This window comes from Pongo pygmaeus, chromosome 7 (genome assembly GCF_028885625.2).
Source record: "Pongo pygmaeus isolate AG05252 chromosome 7, NHGRI_mPonPyg2-v2.0_pri, whole genome shotgun sequence".
NCBI classification, from domain to species: domain Eukaryota; kingdom Metazoa; phylum Chordata; class Mammalia; order Primates; family Hominidae; genus Pongo; species Pongo pygmaeus.
Window position 1 is genome coordinate 107,242,539 of NC_072380.2, and position 24,742 is coordinate 107,267,280.

The following is a 24,742-nucleotide window of genomic DNA, read 5'->3' on the forward strand; positions in this document are numbered from 1 at the left end:
GTTAGCTCTCAAATCATATGGATTTTATCTCCTAAATCCCTATTTTTTTTCCTAATTTCTTGGGTATATATTTAAGATATACAGAATAATGTTTTAATATACACAGTGAGATGATTACTACAGTCAAACAAACAAAAAAATCCATTGCCTTCCTTAGTTACCATTTTTTGTGATAAGAGCACCTAAAATCTACTCTCAGCAATTTTTTAGTATACATTACGGTATAATGAATTCTAGTCCTCATACTGTATATCAGCTTGCTAGACTTTTTCTCTCTAATTGCAAATTTGTGCCCTTTGACCTACTTCTTCCCATTTCCTCCCCATTCCTGCACTGGTGTCAAATTTTGTCCATTTTTTTTTGATATGCGTTGCTCTTTCCTCTGATGTAGGCTACCAGTATCATAACTTAAATGATATTTTTAAAATACTTATAATGGCTTTCGAAATAAGATTGAACATTTATTAGATTTTTGGTTTATTTTTTACAGCAATTTTAAGTTCACAGCAAAATTGAATAAAAGGTACAGAGTTCCCATATACCCCCCGTTCCTCCACACACAGCTTCCTCTTTTGACATCCCATACCAGAGTGGCACATTTGTTACAATCCATGTTAGCTGGTTTTTGAAAATAATGAGAATTTTGCTTTTGTAGGTAATAAAACGAATGATAAAATGTTGTTCTTTGCTGAATTGCCACACACAGGTTAGTTTATAATATTATGAAGTTGTTTTATTTTTAAGTGTGTTAGAGTTTATAATAAATATAAAGCATTGAACTGGAAATTAGCTTTTATTTTCCATATCAAAATCATTTAGGGTATGTAAGAGTTTGGCATATTCTTTAAATTTTTTAAAATAGTTTATAGAATGTCAACTAAAATGAAAGTATGAATTAAAAACATTGACCTTTAAACCTCCTAAGTGGAAAAAAGCATTTTTCAAGTTTTTAAAGATACTTTAGAAATGTGCATTAGTCATTAGGGAAATGCAAATCAAAACCATGAGATACCACTTCCTACCCACTGGGATGGCTGTAATCTAAAGACGTTTAAAAACAAATGTTGGTGAGGATGTAGGGAAATTGGCACCCTCATATGTTGCTGGTGGGAATATAAAATGGTGTAGCATCAAAATGGTGTAGACTCAGGAAAACAGTTTCCCAGTTCCTCAAAAAGGTAAACATAAGAATTACTGTATGACCCAGCAGTTTCACTCCTAGGTGTATACCCAAGACAATTGAAAACATAATGTCCACAGAAAAAGTTGTACACAAGTTCATAGCAGCATCATTCATAATAGCCAAAAAGTAGAAACAACCCTAATGCCCATCAAATGATGAATGACTGAACACAATGCAGCATATCTATGCAGTGAAATATTATTCAGCCATAGAAAGGAATGAGTTACTGTTAACCTGGTACAGCATGGCTGAACCTTGAAAGATTATGCTAAGTGAAAGAAGCTAGACACAAAAGGCTACATAGTCTATGATTCCATTCATGTGAAATGTTCAGAGTAGGCAAATGTATGGAGACAAAGTAAATTAGTGGTTATCAGAGGCTTGAGGTGAGAGGGAATGGAGAGTGACTGCTAATGGACTTTTTTGGGGGAAATAATGAAAATGTTTTGAAATTACATAGTGGTGATGGTTGTACAACTTGGTGAATATACTAAAAATCACCAGATTGGGTACTTTAAGAGGGTAACTTTTATGGTTTCTGAATTAAATCAATAAAAACTATTTTTTAAAGAGATGGACATTATGACCTGAGTGAAATGTTTTCTATGTTAAGCAGATTGGCAGCCCAAATTTTTCCAAAATGAGCGTCTATACTTGCCAGCTATGAAAGGTTTAATTGCACGTTCTGTATGTCCTTGAATGTCATGACACTTTTGCTTGGCAGTTTTCCACCCCCTTCAGTTTTCTGAACTGGCTTTTTGCCAGCTTCTCATTCAAACCTCTAAAAATTTGTGGTTGAGGTCACTGATGAAGAGAATATTGGTCAGACAGACATGTGTATAAAGGTTTTTGAAATTACAGTTGGATGGAATCCATAAATATGAGCTGATTCAATGTGATCCATAAGGCTTCTTAAAGAATATATTCTTTATATAAGAGTAATTCAAGATCACCCTGTAAAACCAAGCTTTCATTACATGAAACCATTTTCAAATCTTTGTTAATGTAGGTGGCCATTTTATGTCAGTTCCTCAGAGAAATTGACTACAAAACAGCGTTTAAATCTCTGCAAGAACAAAACAGGTATGAATAATTTTTTAAAAATAACGAGGTCAACATTTTTCTGCTTAAGAAATAACTGAATTCTGTCTTTCAGTCATGATGCTATGGACTCCTACTACGACTACATATGGGATGTTACCATTTTGGAATACTTGACTTGTATCCTTTCATCAATGTGTGTGATGTTAGAATGATCCATTTTTATAAATTAAAGGAATATTTAATATTGTATATTTTCCAAATCAAAACTGAAAATGAGATTCTCTCATTATATTTAATACTATCAGATTTATTTTCCTTAAGTGATTCATTAGATCTTCATCATAAAAGAGGAGAAACAGATAAAAGACAAATTGCAGTAAGTTACCTTATGCCTTTCTTCAGTGGTATAGTTTCCAGAATATTAAACAATTAAGATGTGAACCAACAAAAAATAGATTTTGTGTACCTAGTTACTGCCAGAATTTTATTATCAGTGTTTACTTTATAAAAGATCCTTTTTTGATAATTTTAACTGTTCCATGTCATTATATATTATTTTAAAATGTTAGATCATGTCATTTCTCAGTCCCAAACCTTCCAATGGCTTCTCATCTCACACAAAGTTAAAAGTCTTACAATGGCTTTATAAGGCTATATACAACTTGACCTCTAGCCTGTCCGTCTGACTTTTCCTCCTTGCTAATTTCTGCTACACCAGTACCCCTCCTGTTCTTTCAACAAACCAAGAACATTCACCACCTAAGAAGGGCCTTTGAAATTTTCTCTTCCAAGAACATCCAGCTTCCCTCAGATCTCTCGTCAATCATCCTTTCCTGATCATCTTATAAAGTAACAATTTCTGCTTGCCTTTTCCCTCCAGTGCTCTTACTCTCATTTCTTTTTACGTTTTTCTCCGGAACACTTACCAACATCCAACATACTGTATATTTTCCTAATATCTATTTCCCCAGGAGGGTAAGGACTTGTTTTGTCATAGTTGGTCCCTAGAATGGTGCCTGGCACATATTAGGTGCCCCAGAATCACTGATTAGATGAACTCTTTATCTAAATTTGATGTATGGGCCAAAATATTTTAAATTGTATGGCCATATTTACTTGTCTAACATTTACTGCAGCAGTATCACCACAGATCTTTTCTTTGCTCTTTCACTTATATTAATTTAAAAAAATGCTATTAAGGGTCTTTTAAACTTTGTACTTGGACTAAAATGTATGCCCATTGTTTAGAAGAAACAGAATAATAACAGCACTTAAAAAAAAAAAAAGGAAAAAGAACGTGAAGGCCAGTTCCACTTGATTGGAGGCAATTCATTCTCCCTTTTCTAATTTACCTGGGGCTGGAAGGCAATATTGAAAAATTTTCCTAGCTCCTTTTTGCTATTTCCAAACCACTTCTACTTGTATCATTTTTTGAGACCCTTATCCTTCATAACTTAGCTTACTTCCTTACTAGCTCACGTAAGCATCTGGTTGTTCCTCTACATGTGTCAAAAGACGTGATGAATTTACCTGTCACCCTGAGCTTTACAAGTCCTTGCCAGCCTCAGATCTGTGGAGTGTTATTTTTATTCTGTACCAGCCATTCACACCCAAAGCCATGTCTTACTGTCAGGCACAATTGTTCTACGTTAGATCTTATATTGCAACCCACTCTCTGCCCATAACCTATCCTTGTCTTACTTCCTTGCTCCTGAGCCCCTCACGATCAGTGGGATGTTGAGGTTTGTGATATTTTTTTCCCAGTCATTCCCTTCCATCTTCCCTTCTCTACTCATCTCAAGTACAACAAATACTATTCTGCACACTGAGAGATACCGATACAGTTGGTCTGAAGTGGGACCCTGGAATCCAATTTTTAAGTTTCCCGGGTAGTCTGGTGAGGAACCAGGTTTGGGAACCCCTGCTGTGATAGAACTACTCTTGATCAATATTTTTAGCGTCTTCACTTTATCCTTTACCTCACCTGGGAAAGCCCTAGCCCTGCATAAGTCCAGAAACTTACGTGTTTTATTTTCTTGGGCCACTGAGACTATTGGAAAAAGTCCTACAGCTGGTGCCACTGCCAAACAAGTCTCCAACCTTAGTTGGCCCGTCAGCTTTTTTGTTTTACCTGCCACTAGTTCAGTGGTCCACATTCTCTTCGTGGACTCTAATTTTTAGACCTTCCTGTTTAAGCCCCTGTCCTCTCTCTACTTTTTCCATACTCAGTAACTTCTTTACCTCTTCTATGCTTGAGATATACCAGTGAAGACTGGCCAGGCTCTATCCTCATGGATGTTAAGAGTCTTGGGAATGGTGACCTTGTGAGTGCTAGCTTAAAATTCCTATTTCATTCGCTGCTTCCTGCCTTTAAAATAATCTACAGCTGTACTCATTGTTAAGCCCACTATGCAGCCCATAAGAGGTTATACTACTCTTTGATGAAGGCAAATTTTTATGCTTTGAATTCTCTCCCCCTCAATAACCTTTTAATGAGTTATTTGATTTCCTGTATAGTCAACCTCTCCCACAGTCTATAAAATATTTCATCCTAATACAAGTTTTTGTTGTCTATGCCTCCACCTCCAGCCCCCTTATCCCTCTCTGCCTAGCTTTTGAAGCTCTTCAAGCCAGCAATTTGACTTCTGCCATCACCGCTCTTACTTTTCTCTCAAGAGCCACCAAATGCCAGATCGAGTGGATACTTTTCAGTCCTTTTCCTGATTACATCTCCTTCCTTCTTAAAAGTCTTTATTCCTTTGGCTTCCCTGACATCATTTTTATTGGATTACTTTCTCTATTTCTTCCTTTCTTTGTTGTGGGTGTCTCCTTCTGCCTACTCCTTAAACTTGGTTTTCTCAAGAAGTTAGTCCTTGGGTTATTCTTCTGTAACCCTACATTCTCCCTAGGTAATTTAATCCACTCTCGGTTTTGATTACTGTCCACATGGGGTGTATTACTACTCTCAAATATCTGGCTCCTATTCCAACTTCTGTCTCACACTTCGGGTTTTTATAGCCAGTTATCTTTGGGATACCTGTTTGAAACAACTCTAGTTATACTCTACTACCAATTTTTGCCACATGCATTCCTTCATGTTGAAATGGCATCATCCAGCAATTTCTCCTATTCCCTAACTTCCCATACCTGACGATCATATCTGAATAGTCATCTCTCTCTTCAAGCCACATATCAGAAGTCTTATTGTTTAAAGAAATTATAGGCCGGGTGCAGTGGCTCACGCCTGTAATCCCACCACTTTGGGAGGCTGAGGTGGCAGATCACCTGAGGTCAGGAGTTTGAGAGCAGCCTGGCCAACGTGGTGAAACCCCGTCTCTACTAAAAAATACAAAAATTAGACGGACGAGATGGCGGGCGTCTGTAATCCCAGCTACTTGGGAGGCTGAGGCAGGAGAATCACTTGAACCCGGGAGGCAGAGGCTGCAGTGAGCTGAGATCACGCCATTGCACTCCAACCTGGGCGACAAGAATGAAGCTCCGTCTCAAAAAAAAAAAAAAGTTTTTTTTTTTTTTTTTTTTTTTTAATCTATAGATTTTAAGGTCCTAAACACTCCATAGCAAAAAACTAGTGTGTATATTTAGTTGGTTGAGGCACTTCTTTCTAATCATGAGAAGCTGGGCCACTATATGCTACTATAGTGCTGAGCCAATAGTTATTTTTGCACATTAACAAGTGGAGCCCTAGTTTAACTCTAAAAATCACCATGTAGAGCTTACTTATACTTTCAAATAAATTTAAATGAATTTACTTAATATATTAAAATGCCACTTAAGTAATTCCATAAACTATGGCTCAGCAATCCATCTTTCCTTGAGAGTGGCCCTGGTTAATCTTTGTTAATTTTTTTCCAAGACTCCTGGGTTTTACAATTAGAGGTTCAGTTAATCATTAAACTTTATCATTGTTAGCATGTAGGTAGCTTTATATTACTTGTACCAACAAAACTTAATTTTTGACACACCTCTAATAACATCACTTTTCTGTTTTGGAAGATCAAAGCCATCGGCCAGACAGAGTTGAATGCAAGCAATCCAGAAGAAGTGTTACAGCTGGCAGCGCAGAGAAGGAAAAAAAAGTTTCTCCAAGCAATGGCAAAACTTTACTTTTAAGCAGTTAAATTTTTTTAACTTTTATTTTTTAAACAATGGGCTAAAAATAAACAGTATTAAAAGGTTAAGTTTATATAATACATATGTACACAATTAGTGGTGTTTTCTTTTCAGACAAAATACTAAAACAAATATTAGTTTAAAAACAAACTATACAGAAGACTTCATACCATAACAATAGCTTAAATTTATAATTTCTTCAAAGGGAGAAGAGATTCACATATCTGATAACAAAATAAACTAGCAATCTAGTTTTCTAATCTACTTTATGAGGCTGGATTTTTTTTTTTAAACTAATTTAAAATATTTAGAAATAGCTAGCCTATGTACAGCAAGTTTTTGTGTCTTTTTTTAATAAATAGATTTCTAGGAGTCAGTATATATTTAATACTCTTCTTCCTTAAGAAAATAGAAGTTTAGGTCAAGTGTTAAGCTTTATCACTTTGACACTGTCCTTATCTCACAATGGAGGAATTTAGAAAGGACCTTAACAGTTTCACAAACATAAATAAAGCCTTAGTCACACTAAATTTAAAAAAAAATTCCTTAGGGATATCTTAGAGTAGTAAAGTGACTTCCTCATATAAATAGTTTGAAAGGGTACTTAAGTTTTTCACCCAAATTGTGATATACAAAAAAGGTTATTACCAAGCAACCTACATGTCAAGAAAGCCCCAGTTAGGAAGGAGCCACAGCATTTATCTTGTTTATAATTTCTTTGGTACTCCCAGTGTTTAGAGCACAGGTTGAACACCATGTTCATCTAAGCCTTATTAGTTAAAAAATGTGTTATGGCAAGGCAAATAAACTAGTTTAAAAAACATTAAATTTCACCATTTGTAGAAATTCAAGTTTTATAATAGCTTGCTATAGCAGCTATAGATAAATTAGTCACCTTATTACAAAACTAAACCTTTGTAAACAAGTTTAAATTTAATTTTCAAGAACCAAATTGCACTAGTCAAGAGTGTAGGAATTTTGAGAATCTAACAACTAGATTCAAAGTACTATATATCACTTAGTATACCCTTTAAGGTAGCACTTATCCAGTCCAAAACTCCAGTGACAAAATTCCTAGTTTATCAAGATAAACACAGTAACACTGGATTAAAGGAAAAACATTGCTATGGTATAGACTGTGGTTGGCTTCTATCCAGTAACCTTGGGAATGAAGACATCTTTGTAAACAAGTCCTGCTGTTTCTTTAACAGCTAACATAGGAAATAATTAAATGTATTCTTTAGTGCCAATTGTAAGTTTTAAAATCAAAGAATGGCAGTGTAACTTCTGAATTGGCTAGGACAATCAATCACAGCACTATTTTCCTGTAAAACTTTAGTAGTTCAGTGATACCAGTTCTACCCAATCTTGGTGAATTCCAACTTGTTTGCTTAGTTATCTTCTTTAGTGTTTTCCTGGTGGTTTTTCGGTGCTCTTCGGTGGTGTCATAATGCCTCCATTGCACACTGGTGACAACTGTCCCCCTTTTCTGAAGGTGTTTATGTAATTTACTTCTTCCTATACATGGGAAGAAATCATGCACTGATTTCATAAATCAAAGTCAAACCAGACTTCTGGGTACTTATTTGAGATTATTTAGGCCTAATTTTAATAGTCTTTTTATGTCTTTGCAAGTGTGAAGGGTCATATTCTAAAAGTTTCTGTAACGTTATATATATTTTTTAAACTCTTTATCTAGACTGTTGGCATTGATCTTGAGACACTTCACAAATCTTGCTTTGATTTCAAAGTAATTTTATTAACTTTTCTACATTTTGAAATCAGTGTGCCCATTAGAACTTTCTTTCCCCTGAAACTGCCTGAAGGAGTACTCTATTCCTACCATCAGTTTCGGTGACTCACTAGATTCAGATAGCAAAGCCAAAAAACTCACAAAAAAACATACCAGCATAGCCAAATAGTTTGTATGTGTCTGGATATTATGTCTGTCTTCCATAGGAATCTTCTTAAAAGTCTTCAGCTTCACTGGACTAGTACTTTTTACTACATTGACAAAAGGTAACATCCAATCTACACATTCTGAAATACTGTCCCACTCCAAACCTAGATAGAAAAAAGTTAGAAAAGCATGAAGGTTGTACATCAGAAACTATCTTACATATGTCTGATGTACTTGTTGCTGTTTTTGAGATATTTTAAAAAGAAACCAAATCATAACCAACAAGTTTAGCATGTCAAAACAGATTATCACTCTCAAACTATTTACATGACTATGTTGAAGGGAAAAAGGACTTCAGAACTTCTTAACCAGTACCTTCTACATATGAAATTGAAATGGTCAAATCCCAAAGAACTCTTAAAGCAGAACTATAATGTTGATTCGTTTCCACTGTATTTAAATTCCATTTGGTCTTTTTGTTGATACACATTCAGGATTGGAAAGTTCTTCTAACAGAAAGATAATCACTGAACAGCTAATTATTTTTTTTTGCCAAAGTTTTAAATGCATGTTTAGCAGAATGTTAAAGTTCAGAGACTGTAGTCCCATTAGAAGTTGTGAAAAGGTAAGAAGACAACAAATAGAGAGTCTTACCTGAGGCTTTCTTAACCACTTCAACGGAGGTAAAATGGCACAAAGCAGCAGCAGTCAGTATTCTGTACTGGAACTCTAATGAATCAATGGCTAGAATACACAGATCTAAAAGCTAACAAAGGAAAAACAAAAGTACAAGCAATTTAGGAGAAAGATGAGTACTAAATGTCTTTTGCTAAAACCTTAGGGATCTAGAGATAAATGAGCCACCACCCGGCCTGGCGCAGTGGCTCACGCCTGTAATCCCAGCACTTTGGGAGGCCGAGGCAGGTGGATCACAAGGTCAGGAGATCGAGACCATCCTGGCTAACACGGTGAAACCTTGCCTCTACTAAAAAATACAAAAAATTAGCCGGGTGTGGTGGCACGCGCCTGTAGTCCCAGCTACTCGGGAGGCTGAGGCAGGAGAACGGCGTGAACCCGGGAGGCGAAGCTTGCAGTGAGCAGAGGTCGCGCCACTGCGCTCCAGCCTGGGCGAAAGAGCGAGACTCCATCTCAAAAAAAAAAAAAAAAAAAAAAAGCCACCAACCTGAAGGAAGTAGACAAGGAAGGACTGTTGCAATACAGTGTGACATGTACTAGCAGGAAGGGCACCTAATCCAGATTGGAAAACATAGTGATGGCCTCAAAATGCCATAAATGGGTCTTAAAAGATAAGGGAGCCAGGAAGAGTAGGAGGCAGAGAATATTCTAGGTATAGGAACATCACTTGGAACTCAGTTCACAGTTCAGAACTCCTAAGGTGAAAAATAAATAAGGAGTACCTTTCCTTCATTTCTTATCAAGAAAGATGAGGGGTGGTGGCTAGAAAGAGGCATGGTCTAGATTGGATCACAAAGGGTCTTTAAGAAGTCAGAATTTTATAGGCTGATTCTTGAAGCTACTGGAAGATTTTTAAATCAAAGTTCCATTTTAAGAAAGATACCTTAGAATGCAGTGAAGCAGACAGACTAGAAGAAAACATGTTTTTATTAAGCAGTGAGATTAGTTAAAAGGCTGTATAATCTAGGCAATAAGAGCTGAACAAGTAGCAGTGGAATGGTATAGTGTAAAAGGGGTAGATTTCACAGATTTGAGAAGATCCTTGTGCAGTGGAATTAAACTTCAATTCTGTTTGTCCTCATTGGTCCAGAAGGTAGGAGAAATGGGAGAAGAGCTGGGAATTGGAAGTGAAATATTACTGTTATATACCTCTAGAAACTACATTGTTTATCGGCTTATCAAAGATTTACCATCACTATCAGAAGGGTATAGCTGCCTAGGACAATTTGGGATGCTAGGAATTCTGGATGAAAAAATTAAGCTTTTAATAAAAAGTTTTATAAAATAAACCAATTTCAGTATACTTAGTGGTTATCCAATTTGAGTATTCATAATGTGCTAGATTTAAGCACCACTGCCCACAAATTTTAACCTAGGTGACTTAATAATTATCCCCAAATGTCTTCCATATGTTAGATTTTCACATCCCACATAGAATAAGAAGGTAGATTTTCTTCACTTTTGTTATATGGCAGATACAGCAGCCTTAAGATTACTTACGAGAAGCAAGAAAGAATGGGATCTCCTCTTTTTTTTTTTTTTTTAATTTTTTGAGATGGAGTCTTGCTCTGTTGCTCAGGCTGGAGTGCAGTAGTGCGATCTCGGCTCACTGCAACCTCCACCTCCCAGGTTCAAGTGATTCTCCTGCCTCAGTCTCCCAAGTAACATGTTGCCTAGGCTGCCTCAGCCGCCCAAACTCCTGACCTCAAGTGATCTGCCTGCCTGCCTCAGCCGCCCAAAGTGCTGGGATTAGAGACCTGAGCCACAGCGCCCGGCCAGATCTTCCTCCTCCTCTACTTACTTACTTTGTTAAATATGCTAGCCTGGAAAAGTTTACTTCGAATTTATGTTCTAAAAAATTTTTTTAACAAAGTAATTTTAATTCTGATATTTAACTTGATAGGCACTCTGTGTATCCAAATGTAAAGACATCATACAGAATAATTCTATGCCATTATAAAGCTTAAACACAACTGGCGAAAAAAATGCTTTTCCCCATTTTATATCAAAAAGAGATACTTTAGTTTGGACTCCTAAAGAATGAAAGTACTCAGAAAAGTGTAAGGACTTTGTTTTTCTAGAAATATTAAGCAACATAAACACTGGGGACAGAACTTTATGCGTCAAAAGTTTTGTTCTAGAATTAAGGAGTGAAGTCAATATGTCATTTTGTGGTATAGCCTATTTAAGACTATATATACACTAAAACCTGTAATTAATAACATTACCATTGAATCAATAAAAATGTCAGTACCTGAGCTATTTGAATGAATGTTTCCTGAGAATACTGAGGTAGAAGAACTTTAGGAGCATCTTTAAGAGCATCCACTTGGAGAAAGAGATTTAGCCAGGAGATGATTGTTACAGGACAAAGTTCCCATTTTAAAGCCTGTTAAACAAAATTTAAAAATGCCTGTTAATGAATGTAGACACATACATCACATTATACAGTAGAGCTTAGAGGTTAAGTAAATTCCCCATCCAACCATAACCATTGTCAATGTTTTGATACATTAACCTCTTAGAACTGGATCCTAATACCTCAGTTTTGACTTTTTACATTGTAGTATTTGAGATTCAGTTATAACTATGTTACTTAGTAACATGGTTTCTTTTTTGCAACTAGGAAAACATAATTATTATTACCTTTAATATAATGAGTTCCATCCTTAAGATATCCTCTTCACTGCAAGCACCATCAGTGACATAAGCAAACTCTTGGAGTTTAGGAGCATAGATTTCCTTTAAATTGTAATATTTTTATTGAGTACAATTGAGATCGAAATTAATTACAAATGTTCCTCAGTCTACAATGGGGTTACATCCCAATAAACCAAAATATCGTTTAAGTAGAAAGTGCATTTTCATTTTCTTGGAGAAATAAGCAAAGGCAAAAAGTACATTTTCTTTCTTTTTTTTTTTTTTTGAGGCAGAGTCTCACTCTGTCACTCAGGCTGGAGTGCAGTAGTGCAATCTCGGCTCACTGCAACTTCCACCTTCCAGGCTCAAGTGATTCTTGTGTCTCAGCCTCCCCAATAGCTAGGGTTACAGGTGTGTGCCACTATGCCCAGCTATTTTTTGCATTTTCAGGAGAGAGAGGGTTTCACCATGTAGGCCAGGTTGGTTTCAAACTCCTGACTGTAAATGATTTGCCTGCCTTGGCCTCCCAAAGTGCTGGGATTAACCACCACACCTGGCCAGAAAGTGCACTTTCAACTTACAGTATTTTCAACCTAAGCAGACATAGCCCTGTTGTATGTCAAGGGGCAAAATTAATGCAGGTTGTTTTCAACCACCATAAAGTCAAAACATCGTAGGTCAAACCATGGTAAGTAGGGGACCATCTATATACAAATCACACACAGGCTTCAGATTTAAGGACAGCTTCACTAACTATAAATCTCAGTAAAATAATTCTGTAGTCAAAACAAAGTAAGATATTTTCATATCTAGGTATCTAGTAACTATATTGATTATCAAGACTTCTTTTCATAGAATTGACTTTGAATTTTCATTAATACAACTAGAATATCTTATGTCATTTCAGTTAAAGAACAACAGCCAAACTTGTTTTAAGATTGCCTGATATGGTTAGTCAGATCAAAAGGAGATGCCCTGCCGGGTGCAGTGCAGCAGCTCACACCTATAATCCCAGCACTTTGGGAGGTCGAGGTAGGAGGATCACCTGAGCCCAGGAGTTTAAGACAAGCGTGAGCAACAAAGAGAAACGCTGTCTCTACAAGAAAAAATAGCCAGGCATGGTGGTGGATCCCTGTAGTCTCAGCTATTCCAGAGGCTGAGGTGGGAGGATCGCTGTAGCCTGGGAGGTCGAGGCTGTACTGAGCTGCAATAGTGCCACTGCATCCAGCCTGTGTGACAGCAAGACCCTGTCTCAAAAAACAAAAGCAAAGCACCCAACAAATAAGGTCTAGAAACTAAAAACATTTCCTTTACCTTAGTACAAAAATATGGTTCATCAAAAAATACTTTGTGCAGTTTGGCTAACAGCTCTGTTTTAGCACTCCAGAGAAGAATTAGAATCATCAAAGGATTAGGTGTCTCCCACATAGAAGAACAGGCTAAAAGATCAGGATTTCAGTCTAGAAAGTTGTCTAAAACAGTATAATTTCAAGTAAGGATAGACTGCCAAATTCAGCAGAATTTGGGGATGGCTCTTAAAGCTCAAAAGACATTTACAAGAAAAAGGAAAACACTTAAAAAATTAATATATGATCACAATCCCTCTTCTCTCAAAATGATACCAGCTATAAAAGTCTTAGATGAAAGTATTGATGATATCCATCATGTATTAAGAAAAGTAAATTGAGCTTATGTGAAGGAAAATCTTAAGAAAGGAGGTGCCTTCTATTAGGGCAGCACCATCAGATACAAAAATATTAGGCTGGCCGGGTGCGGTGGCTCATGCCTGTAGTCCCAGCACGTTATGAGGCCGAGGCGGGTGGGTCGCCTGAGTCAGGAGTTCAAGACCAGCCTGGCCAACATGGTGAAACCCCATCTCTACTAAAAATACAAAAATCAGCTGGGCGTGGTGGCAAGCGCCTGTAATCCCAGCTACTTGGGAGGCTTAGGCAGGAGAATCGCTTGAACCTGGGAGGCGGAGGTTGCAGAGAGCCGAGATTGCGCCATTGCACTCCAGCCTGAGCAAAAGAGTGAGACTTCGTCTCAAAAAAAGAAAAAAGAAAAAAAAAAGGCTGGATAAACCATTATTCTAACCCAACACAGTATTCATTTCATTTCATTTTATTAGCTGTTTAGTTTTCAAAGGTCATTCTGTTGAATACAAATGCTATAATTATGTATATAAATAGAGCATCAATATGTTTCGTTTGGCAGAATGAGCCATGGGACATTTCACTTAGATACTAATCCCAGAATCTAAACTAGAGATTTATAATAAGGCTCAGACATTACAGAGGGAACTATGATAATTTATCATTCATCCCTGTGGTAATGTTCAGAAAATGTACTGAGAAACAAAAACATTCACTTTTCTAAGGAGTTAATATAAAACATAGTATTCTTTGGGATTAATATGTTGATTTTTAAAAAAGTTTGGGATAAATATATCTAAGGATAAACTTTGAGAACTTACCTCAAGTTTGGAAGCAATGAATAATGAGGTAATTCCAATGAGTTGAAGCATATTTTTATTTATATCCTTTTGTGTCAACATAAATCTATCAAAAAAGTCTTGTGCAAGATAAAATGTTTCCCTATGAAGTGTGTATACTTCACATACCTAGAGAAGAATCCAAACATTTAAATATTATCCTCTGAATTTCTCCAAATTAGAAAGTCATCTCTTAGCATATCAGACTTCAAAATATGTTTAAGCCAAACTGATAGCAAAGCTAAGATAGGAAAGGAAAAAAAGAAACTAAGATGTACTATTAGGATAAACAAATCTATTACTATCCACATTTACTAGTTTTATAGTTTTTCTTACCTCATTTATTTTTCATATTTTACTGCACTGTTAAAAATTATCAAAGGATACTGAATGGTTAACATTGGTGATAAACAAAATCTTATCCCTTGTTTCTGACTTTAATAGGAATTGCCCTGATGTTTCACTATTGTTATTAATAATAATAAATAGTATCTGTCATTTCTACACTTTTAGGGAAAGCTTTTAATTCTCACAGTAACTCCATAAGTAGGTACCATTATCCCCATTTCGGAGGTGAGGAAATAGAGATATATACCAGAGTTTTTTTTTTTTGACAGGGTCTCACTTTGTCACCGAGGCTGGAGTGCAGTGGCTCACTGCAACCTCTGCCTCCCAGGTTCAGGCGATTCTCCTACCTCAGCCTCCTGAGTAGCTGAGATTACAGGTATGTGCCACCATGCCCAGCTAATTTTTTGTATTTTTAGTAGAGATGGGATTTTGCCATGTTGGCCAGGCTGGTCTTGAACTCCTGGCTTCAACTGATCTGCCTGCCTCAGTCTCCCAAAGTGCTGGCATTACAGGTATGAGCCACCACACCTGGCCACATGAGTTTCTAATAATGAGTTAAGAAAATCTCTTTTGCTGGCCGAGTGCGGTGGCTCACACCTGTAATCCCAGCACTCTGGGAGGCCAAGGTGGGCAGATCACTTGAGGTCAGGAGTTCAAGACCAGCCTGGCCAACACGGTGAAACCCGTCTCTATTAAAAATACAAAATTTAGCCAGGTGTGGTGGCTGTAATCCCAGCTATGTAGGTGGTTGAGACAGAGAGTCACTTGAACCCGAGATGCAGAGGTTGCAGTGAGCTGAGATCGTGCCATTCCATTCCGGCCTGGGTGACAACAGCGAGGCTCCGTCTCAAAAAAAAAGAATGTCGAATTTCAAAAAATGTCTTTTGCATCTATTAAGATCTTAGCATTTTTCTTATTTACTGTTAAGGTAATAAATTAATAGATTTTCAAATTTGAATCAAGTTTGCATTCCTAGACTGAAGAATATACTAAGACAGAGTTTAACACTGCCGGATTTGATATATTCTGAATGCTGTTGCATACATAATCATATTTAGGTAAAAACAGGAATAAATTGAATTGGATAACCACTGGATGAATATCAGTATAACAAAAAGGAAAAAAATTAAAAATTAACATAATTGTGCTTAAGTTGATTCCATGATCACTAGACAGTCAGAAAAAGTCAAAACCCAATGCCTTCTTGTGCCCACAATTAAAATACAATCTTTCCTTCTAGTCAGAATAAGGAAAAAGATGACCTGATGCAAAAGGATAACATTTTAGTCTTAAAAACTGTTCTGATAGCTTCTGAGATCTATTCTGCCATGTGTTCCTCCTCCAAAAAGTCTATGGTCTTTTTCCCTTAGAATGCTTCATCTCTGTCTTAAAGACAGACTACAGAGCAAATATGCAAGAGTTGGAGGAAAAATCAGTTTGTCATCAACATAAGTAATCATTTCCTTAATAATAATTTTAGAAACTTTTTTAGAGCTATTATCCAGAGAAAGGGAATGGACCTAAACAAGAGAGAAAAATCTGGCACAACTCTATAGGGGCTTCAGGATCACTATTCCTTTAAATTAATGGTATATTTCGGAAAAGAATAGAAGAATATAATAAAGAGAAAGTATCTGGACAATAGAGGGCTTAGAGCTTCCAGATATCCATAGTCTCATTATGGTTTAGGATATAGAAATCAGGATTCCTCATCATCATGATTTTGTTAATACAGAAAAAGACTTCGGAGGGCCTGAAGCCTAGTTCTAGTTCTTCACTTTGTATAGCATAATTCAAAACCTAATCAACTATATGTTCCATTCACCTTGAGTATCTGTGGCACCCAGAAAGTGGCTGGTACACAGCAGTATCCACAGATAACAGGAATTCTGAATTGGGTTTAGTTATATGTAGTAGCTTTGTCATGATTTTACTCTTATAGAGTCACTTGCCACTTTGGGTGCAATCAACTACAGTAAGTACCTCAAAAAAGACAGCTTCCTGGGGATGAACAATAAACTCTTGAGAGTACATGGAAAGCACATTTACAGCTAAATATTTTTCCATCATACAGAGACAAAGGAAATTTGTATTGCTGTAACATACCTCTAAAAGCCAGTCTAGAAGTATGGACCTCATCTGTGGTTCCAAGTCAGAATGCAGAACTTCAAAATGTTTGTCATGAACATATCTACTCTCCTTTTTTAACATGTTTAGCCAGACTTCTTTTGAACATCCCCAGCTATGGAAAGAGAGGAAAAAACCATAATTTTTTTTTTTTTTTTTTTTTTTTTTTTGAGACAGAGTCTCACTCTGTGGCCCAGGCTAGAGTGCAGCAGCACAATCTTGGCTCACTATAATCTCCACCTTGAACCCATCATGCTTGAACTGCATGATGGGTTCAAGCGATTCTTGTGCCTCAGCCTCCTAAGTAGCTGGGAGTTACAGGTGCCTGCCACCAAGCCTGGCTAGTTTTTGTATTTTTAGTAGAGATGGGGTTTCACCATGTTGGCTGGGCTAGTCTCGAACTCCTGACCTCAAGTGATCCACCTGCCTCAGCCTCTCAAAGTGCTGGGATTACAGGCGTGACCCACCATGCCCGGCTAAAAACCATAATTTAAATTGTGCAATCCATGTAATATACAAACTCTGTTTCACATAGATAAAATTCAACTTTCAGATATTGAAATGCAACTTTTAATTAGAATTTGGAAGAAGCTCTTAAATTAGAAAAAAAACTTCTACCTTAATTTTTGGAAACAATTTCCTTTGCATGAATAAATAGAAGCCTGAAGTAACACAGTGGGAACCTGGACTATGATCATCCAAACCTGCAGATTTCAAGGGAGTGCTTTCTAGTCCCACTTATTTGTATTTTACAAAGGTTGCTGTTAAAAGATAACCATGTTGCTTTTCCCATAAGTGGTCTGAGGTAATCTGTGAAAATGGTTGGCTATTCACTTGACCTGGAAAACCCCACAAAATCATGCAAATCAAGAGGTTCAAATCTTTGTGTTCACTGTAAGAACACTCGTGAAACTGCCCAGGCTATCAAGGGTATGCATATATGAAAAACCACAAAGTGGCTGGCACAGTGGCTCACACTTGTAATCCCTGCACTTTGGGAGGCCAAGGCGGGTGGATCACCTAAGGTCAGGAGTTCGAGACCAGCCTGGCCAACATGGTGAAACCCCGTCTCTACTAAAAATACAAAAAATTAGCTGGGAGTGGTGGCACGCCTGTAATCCCAGCTACTCAGGAGGCTGAGGAAGGAGAATCACTTCCACCCAGGAGGTGGAGGTTGCAGTGAGCCGAGATCGCACCACTGCACTCCAGCCTGGGCGACAACAGCAAAGCTCCGTCTCCAAAAAAAAAAAAAAAAGAAACACCATGAAGTATTTTTAAAATGTCACTTTACAGAAACAGCGTGTACCATTCTGACATTACATTGGTGGAGTTGGTAGGTGTACCCAGGCCAAGCAGTGGGACTGGACACAAGGTTGGTGGCCCAAAAAGAGTGCTGAATTTTTGCCGCACATGCTTAAAAATGCAGAGAGTAATGCTGAACTTAAGAGTTTAGACGCAGATTCTCTGGTCATTGAGCATCTCCAAGTGAACAAAGCACCTACGATGTGCCAACGGACCTACAGAGCTCATGGTCGAATTAACTCATACATGATCTCTCCCTGCCGCATCGAAATGTCCTTTAGTGAAAAGGAACAAATTGTTCCTAAACCAGAAGAGGCGGTTGCCCAGAAGAAAAAGATACCCCAGAAGCAACTGAAGAAACAAAAACTTATGGCACAGGAGTAAATTCAGCACTAAAATAAATGCAATTAAAAGTGAAAAAAAATGTTTTCTCGAGAGCAATACAAAAAAGTTAAACACCTAAGGCATGTGATCACAGTCAAGAGAAGTCTCAATCACCTCTAGATCATCTATAGCAGGATCACCTATGGGGTGGGTAAGCTGGGACAGAGTGCAGGGAAAGGGGGATTGGTGAGTTTAAGTGTCTGATTCCATTAAATTGCTTATTAAGGCCAATCATAAATTAATGCAGTACATGTTTTGTATAAGCTGTACCTCTTATACTCATGGACTAGAAAAAAGAATTAAGTATAGACCTTATTAAGTTTGGTAAGAAATAAACAGGGTTGATACATCAATTGAAAAAGCTTCCTTTGAGTTGAAGCTGCAAGAAACACGAATAAAAATTTTAAAGGAAAATACTGTACACGTAAAAATGTTTCTATCCTAACAAAAAACTAATTCAGTCCTGTTAAGTCTTTATAGTACTCAGCAAGCAAATGAAAATAATTTTATAGAATCAGTGTTTTAAATACCCATATCATTTGCAAACAGCACTACTCTCAGATAAAATGACATATGATTAAATATTAGTAAACAATTTTTACAAGTTTTTCTACTTTATGACAGCAAAAGACAAAATAGTGCCATGTATTAAATCAGCACAACTTTATATCTTTGAAATAAAATTACTGAAATTTTTCTTACCTTAAATCAGGCAAAGGCGAAGGATTAATAAAAAGATTTTTAAATCTGTAATTTGTAAATCTGGAGAAATCACTTGTTCCTATTTCTTTGTGAGGTGTTTCAATGATAAAGCAAGGACTGATCCCCCCAGATAATACAGGTGGCCAACAATTCTGTCATTAAAAAAAAGAAAAATATCAATTTGTGCAAGGAAAACCTTAGTTTTTGTAACGGATCTTTCATAAATGAAAGCTAATATGTCTAAAGAATCATCATTTTAGCTAACATAGATGGCAATATAGCTAATTTGACATTCATATTTTATAAACAAGCCATATAGCTCATGTTGATTTTTATAAAGAGTAATAGGATGTTTTAGACAACAAAATGCAAGTCTGGTAATAGAAGACACTAGGTGTTGAAGGAGGACAGTAATAACAAAATGCATCTGCAGTCTAAAATACTAATCACATTCAAGATCACAGAATCGTAGTTCTCTGTATCTAGCAATAGTAGCAGGGACTTTTTTTTTTTTTTTCAAATAAGCTTTTTTTAAAAAAAGTGTGCTCTGATACTTTTGAATATTTGAAAGCAAAACCTTAAGAATGGAATCAATTACTTAAACGATCCTTTTCCCAATAATGCTGGTTTCAAACGCAATCACTATCTCCAAAGTGCTGCTTTCTGTAAAACACATAGGAAGAAGAGGTACCAAAGGGCTGCGTGCCAGGCTGTCAGTGATCTCACATCCTATTTATGCCCAAGAAGCAGCTATTAGGACCGTCTACTAGAGTCTGCGAGGGAACAAAGAGCAGTATATTGGACAGATTAGGCGGGCCCTGGTGCACCAGGCAGTTCCAAGAGGGAGGGATTTACAAAAAGGAACCAGCTGCTTGAAGGCACTTACTCTGCAGCTGTAGTAGGATTCGGGCACATAGAAACCACCCAAAGATAAGCGCCTTCCTGCTGACCTCTAGGGGCATTAAAAGTAAAAGTGTCAGAGGAATCTATTGCAAAGCAATAAACACATAATTCTATTCTTATTCATCTGTCCTCCATTTTTCCCCCAAACCCACCCAGCCCAGTTCTGCATTACCCTAATTTCATACTGATGTTTCTTGGTGACCTCCTCTCTTCTTTTTTTGACATCCTGGAAAATAGAAAAGACCCTTGGTAAACTAAAGTCCCAGCATGGAATTTCGTTCCTCCCTCTTTCTCCTTAAATCACCTGGGTAGTTTTCCTCTTCTTGGCCTGGATTATCTGGGCTTCTTGGGGGGATTCCGTCTGGCTGGGCTGGGGCTGCTGCTTAGCTTGTAAACGGCTACTGTGGTGAATTTTTAAAAAGGAAGTGTAATTAGTAAGTTAAAGGCAGCAACTAATTTGAAACATGTCTCTAAGACAGATAATGTTACCTTCGTCTTGACATTCTCTTCTTTCAGGTGTGTAAAACCTCTGAAGGGGGAGAGGAAAAGCCGCAGTCAAGTACATTGTAATTCACATTCTCCAAGTGCCAGTAAGACGCTGATTCGGAGGTGAAAGCTCAGTCCCTCCGAAGGGGGCCTGGGCCCTGTGACCCTGCCATCTTCTGAGCTATGTTAGCTAGCTCATGGTAATTCATTTTGGATACACGACTGCATTTCCTCAACTGAATGTACAGCTGAAACGCGGGTGTCCAAAAATTTACCAAGCACTCCTGACACCTTGAACGCGCAGGCAGGCACATCTTCTTCAAACGGGTTTTTCTGGGTTCTCCACCCTCTCCCCCGTACACCAGGAGTGGGGCTTGGGCAGCACCCCCACGTCCCGCCTCCCTCCTGGACCAGCGCGGAGAGGGGGGTGTGGAGGCGAAATGCTGTGGAGAAGCCGGTTCCGCGCCAATTTGGAGAGCGGCGGTGGCGGGGAAGCAGGGGGCGGAGGAACCAAGACTGGTGTCACGGCCTCCAGTCTCCTTTCCCTCCTTCCCGGCCCCGCCGCCCTACCGCCGCTCGGAGGGGCGCCGGGACCCCAACTCCAGATGGGAAGCGGAGGGCGGGGGGGAGGGCAGGAAAAGGAGCTAAAGAAAGGGGAGACTGGGCTGGCTGGGAACTTTTCTCCCCATGGAGGGGACCCGGCCTCCCATCCTCTCTCCCACGGGATAGCTCCCCAAATGAGGGTGGGATAGAGAAGCCCCTAGAATGAGGGGCGCCTCTCCATGCCCAGCCGCTTCCCGGTCCCCTGCCAAGGTTCCTGACAGGGACGGAACGCGGGAACCCATGACCGACCCCCAGTCGTCTAGTTCTCAGCCCTCCCGATTTTCCTCCCTGAGGCTCCCGCCTGTGGTAAGTGATCGGCCCAACTGGGCTTTCTTTCCTCCCGCATCCCCCCTACGCGCAGCACCTCCTCACCGCCAGACCAGCTACCGCTCGGCTCAGCTGGCGCCGGCGCCAACCCAATATATAGGCCGGGCCGGTCCCGCCCCGCACGCATGCGCCTCAGACTGACACCTCCGGACAGCGCGCTCCCCTCTCCCGCCCGTCCGCCCGCGCGCCCGCGCGCCGCGCCCTGTTCTCAGTGCGCGCCCGCCACCCGGAGCGGCCGTGGCGTCCACTCTCCCAGGCCTTCGGCCCGCGTCCACCGCGCTCCACGCTGCGGCCGGCGGCGGTAGGGAAACTCTCAAGGGCTCCTTCTCCGCTGCTGGTCTCCCCGCCGCCTGGCTCCCGCATCTCCCGCCAGTTTGCTTTTGCTCCCTCCCACTGCAACTCCTAGATTTCGGGGGTGTCAGCCTGAGGCTCAGCCCGGGCGCATAACAGGGGGACACGACTCGGGCGACCATAGGGTGGCTGGGAAGTGACCGTCCAGGGGCGCGCCCTAGGTGTCCCGCCAAGGCCTCAGGGAACCCAGGTCTTTCCTGAGCGACGCTAGGACCCGCGGGCCCGCCCCTCGGGGAGGAGCAAAGCGTTGGCTGAAGAGCTGGCCAATGGAAGGCGCGGGCGGCAGCACAACGTGGAGTGGCTGCAGAATGTAAACACCACTCAGCCGCGCGCCGGGCCAAGTGCAGCTCTGCTCTTCCCAGTCCCGGTCCGCGACCACCCGGAGCCCGCTCCGCCGGCCCTGCGCTGCGCGCCCAGGGAAGGCATTTCCAGCCCGCCCACCCAGGTATGTATCAACCCTGTTTTCCGGCTCCCTGCTCCCCCTACCGGGTTTCCCTCCCCATGGGTCGGTCGCTCCCCCAGCCCGCCGCCCTGCCCCTGCAGTGGCCACCAGCTGCCACCCCGCAGTCCCCGCGCAGGAAACGCTCGCGCCATGCCGCGCCCCCCCTTGCTTCCTCTCTTCCCCACCTCCAATTCCGGGGTCCCCGAGAGTAAACCCCCTCTCCGGAGCGGGGCCCCGGAACGGCATTCCTCCTCCCCGTGAGCGCGGTGGTCCCCGGGGACCTGGCCGGGTGGGAAGAACGGTCGCCACCACGTGCAGGCCCCGGGCCCGCCGGCCGCGCCCCGCCCCGCCACCGCCGCCAGCGCGCCCTGCGGAGCCCGCGCGAGCCGGCAGCGCGGGAGGGCGCCGTTCGCGCCCGAGCGCTATTGGGAGGAGGCGGGCCCGACGCTCTTCCTTTACCCTTCCCCGGGTGTTTAAACTTAGGGGTCCCTTCGCTGCCTCTATGAATGCCCCCACAACTGGCGCACCGCAAAACTGCACATCGTCAAGTCAGACGTGCGGCGGGTATTCCGCAAACAGGTTTTGCGGCGGGAGCAGCGAGGCGGGGAACAGCTCCGGGAACAAAGATCCCCCGGGTGGAGGAGCAGTGCGAAGGCGTCTCGGAACCCGCGGCAGCTCGGGCGGGCCGCGTCTGCCCCGGCCCTGAGCGAGCGGGAGTGCGAGCGGGCCGCGCCGGGGAGACGGAGCCGCGCGGGCGGGAGCCCTTCCCGAGATGCACCGGGAGGCGGCGCCCGGCCTTTTGTGCTGCACCGCTCGAGCGCGCTTGAGGCCCGGGAAATAGCTGCCGCCGGACGGCCGCTTTGGGGCGAGCGAAGTCCTTTTTCACACTTTTTCGATTCTTCGTCTCGTGACGCCGGCAAAATAATTGTTTCTCACCCGAATTTACTTGTAGGAGCTTTGCCCAAGGTGACAGCATCAGGAGAAACCCATGCCTTGTCAGTCCCAAGAAACTTTCTGCCATTTCTAACGCTTAGGATGGCTCTCGGCGGGGCAGAAGTTGCCTCCCTTTTGCAGTCACTCAAAACGCAGTTAGCGGTATAGCTAGCTTAAATGTCTAACAGCATGATGTCAAGAAAAGGGGTCAGGGGTCTCCCAACAAGGGTCACCTGATCGTAAGCAGAACTGGTGGCCCTCGTGGTTGAATTTGATAAAATATACTGAAAACCAGTATGTCGAGTAATGTTTGTGGGAATCATCTTTGAATGATGAATGTATGCTCAGTACTGAGTTAACTAGTAAATTGATTTTAAAAGACACTGCTCTTATAAATGTCCTTTGCCATACCCTTGACTATTATATGAACAGTATGCAATCATAGTAAAGGGGAAATTAGAAAATTCCAAGACATCTTTGTGTGGAAAGGAATAGAGTGAATTTTCCCATATTACAGATACCTGGTGAGTAGACAAGTGGGTCTGTTAAAAAAAGAGAAAATAAAGGGTAAGGGGGCGGGTATGTTTGTTTTTAGCGTGCTCTTTTCCTACTTATCCGGTTTAAAATTCACCTAAAGTATATTTCCCCCATTGTACATGTAAAGTTAAAACACCATGGTAAATAAACTGTTGGCCTCTACCATGCTTCTTTGGGGTAACTATTTTGATTGCTCCGACATTCATTTTCAGGAGGAAAAAACCCCAGAAGATTCTTGGAGGCACAGGCTTAAAAAAAAAAAAATTCAGGCTTAGCCCACCCATTTCTTTATTCTGTGCCTTTTTTTTTTTTTTTTTTTGTATATCTCCTCTGTCGAAGCTTCACAGATCCTTTTCCCTGTGCTACAGTTATGCTCATCTTACAGGACAAAAATTACTTATTTAAATGTCTTTTATTTCCAACTAGACCTCGGAAATTGTTTTGTTCATCTTTTTATAGCCAGTATTCAGCAGTTCAAAGGCATATATAGTAGGACTTGGGTAAATGCTGATTTGAATTGTGTGTAGGATATCCCATTATAGAATTTTAGGTCTCTAAGTTACCATGATGGATGATAGACGGATGGTGGAATTATTCCCAATAAATACCAGGCTTTTAAAAACATTAATAGACTTTATTTTTTAGAACAGTTTTAAAGAAAAATTGAGCAGGTGGAACAGGACTTCCATATACTCATTCCCCTCTCCCACCCACCACACATGCACAGTTTCCCCTGTTATTGACATCTTATAGTATGACATATTTATTACTCTATGATGTGTTTGCTATTAATGAATCAATGTCGATGTGTTATTATTAACTAAAGTCCATACTTTATTCCTATGTCTTTAGTTTTTACCTAATATCTTTTTATTGCTCTAGGATCTCGTCCAGGATACCCATCATATTTAGATGTCATGTCTTAGGTTCCTCTTGGCCATGGCAGTTTCTCAGACTTTTCTTGTTTTGATGACCTTGACAGTTTTGAGGAGTGCTGGTCAAGTATTTTGTAGGCTAACCATGAGATAAAAACATTAGATGAATTCCGGTAGACGAGTTGACTGGGGTTATGGGTTTGGGGAGGAAGATCATAGAGATAAAGTACCATTTTCATCACATCATACTAAGGGTTCATACTGACATCATGATTTGTAACTATTGATGTTGATCTTGACCACCTGGCTGAGGTAATGTTTGTCAGATTTCTCCATT

General features: G+C 40.3%; 3 protein-coding genes and 1 pseudogene across 11 annotated transcripts in view; 3 read left to right on the top strand and 1 right to left on the bottom strand.

Moving 5' to 3' along the window:
• The window catches only part of INTS8 (integrator complex subunit 8), a 57,201-nt gene extending 50,763 nt beyond the window's left edge, over positions 1 to 6,438 (top strand). Inside the window, exons 23-27 of the mRNA XM_054498707.2 lie at positions 656 to 706; positions 2,193 to 2,266; positions 2,340 to 2,404; positions 2,560 to 2,603; positions 6,242 to 6,438. Coding sequence (XP_054354682.1) covers positions 656 to 706; positions 2,193 to 2,266; positions 2,340 to 2,404; positions 2,560 to 2,603; positions 6,242 to 6,358 — 351 coding nt within the window. The 3' untranslated portion in view covers positions 6,359 to 6,438. The remainder of the gene's footprint in view (positions 1 to 655; positions 707 to 2,192; positions 2,267 to 2,339; positions 2,405 to 2,559; positions 2,604 to 6,241) is intronic.
• On the bottom strand, positions 6,360 to 22,834 carry CCNE2 (cyclin E2). Of its 9 annotated transcripts, none has more exons than XM_063668984.1 (13): positions 22,246 to 22,353; positions 20,341 to 20,380; positions 20,156 to 20,252; positions 20,024 to 20,077; positions 19,835 to 19,900; positions 18,949 to 19,100; positions 16,540 to 16,675; positions 14,068 to 14,214; positions 11,601 to 11,696; positions 11,209 to 11,343; positions 8,913 to 9,024; positions 8,265 to 8,422; positions 6,360 to 7,876 (listed from the first exon to the last, which is right to left on the bottom strand). In XM_063668984.1, the coding sequence occupies exons 2-13, from the start codon at positions 20,352 to 20,354 to the stop codon at positions 7,763 to 7,765; spliced, it is 1,281 nt and encodes a 426-aa protein (XP_063525054.1). In that variant the 5' UTR covers positions 20,355 to 20,380; positions 22,246 to 22,353; the 3' UTR covers positions 6,360 to 7,762. The 9 variants fall into 9 exon arrangements, with proteins under 9 accessions (XP_063525054.1, XP_054354684.1, XP_054354686.1 ...); XM_054498709.2 differs by lacking the exon at positions 22,246 to 22,353 and adding an exon at positions 21,305 to 21,399; XM_054498711.2 differs by lacking the exon at positions 22,246 to 22,353 and adding an exon at positions 21,313 to 21,378 and having other exon boundaries at positions 20,156 to 20,249.
• LOC129042537 (large ribosomal subunit protein uL22-like) lies at positions 17,174 to 18,246 on the top strand (annotated as a pseudogene).
• On the top strand, positions 21,103 to 23,739 carry LOC134739972 (uncharacterized). Its single transcript, XM_063668486.1, has 4 exons — positions 21,103 to 21,246; positions 21,422 to 21,568; positions 21,830 to 22,063; positions 22,544 to 23,739. Exons 1-4 carry the CDS (start codon positions 21,103 to 21,105, stop codon positions 23,159 to 23,161), a joined length of 1,143 nt encoding a protein of 380 aa, XP_063524556.1. The 3' UTR covers positions 23,162 to 23,739.
• Positions 23,740 to 24,742: the final 1,003 nt, after the last annotated feature.

Excerpts from the sequence above, each read along its gene's own strand:
- CCNE2 (XM_063668984.1), bottom strand. Across the intron at positions 19,901-20,023 it reads AACATCAGTATGAAATTAGG|AGGTCAGCAGGAAGGCGCTT; the intron begins GTAATGCAGAAC and ends TAATGCCCCTAG. Across the intron at positions 14,215-16,539 it reads TTCTAGACTGGCTTTTAGAG|GTATGTGAAGTATACACACT; the intron begins GTATGTTACAGC and ends ATTCTTCTCTAG.
- LOC134739972 (XM_063668486.1), top strand. The coding sequence starts at position 21,103 with ATGAGGGGCGCCTCTCCATGCCCAGCCGCTTCCCGGTCCCCTGCCAAG. Across the intron at positions 21,569-21,829 it reads CCACGCTGCGGCCGGCGGCG|GACCCGCGGGCCCGCCCCTC; the intron begins GTAGGGAAACTC and ends GAGCGACGCTAG. Across the intron at positions 22,064-22,543 it reads TTTCCAGCCCGCCCACCCAG|GGGTCCCTTCGCTGCCTCTA; the intron begins GTATGTATCAAC and ends GTTTAAACTTAG.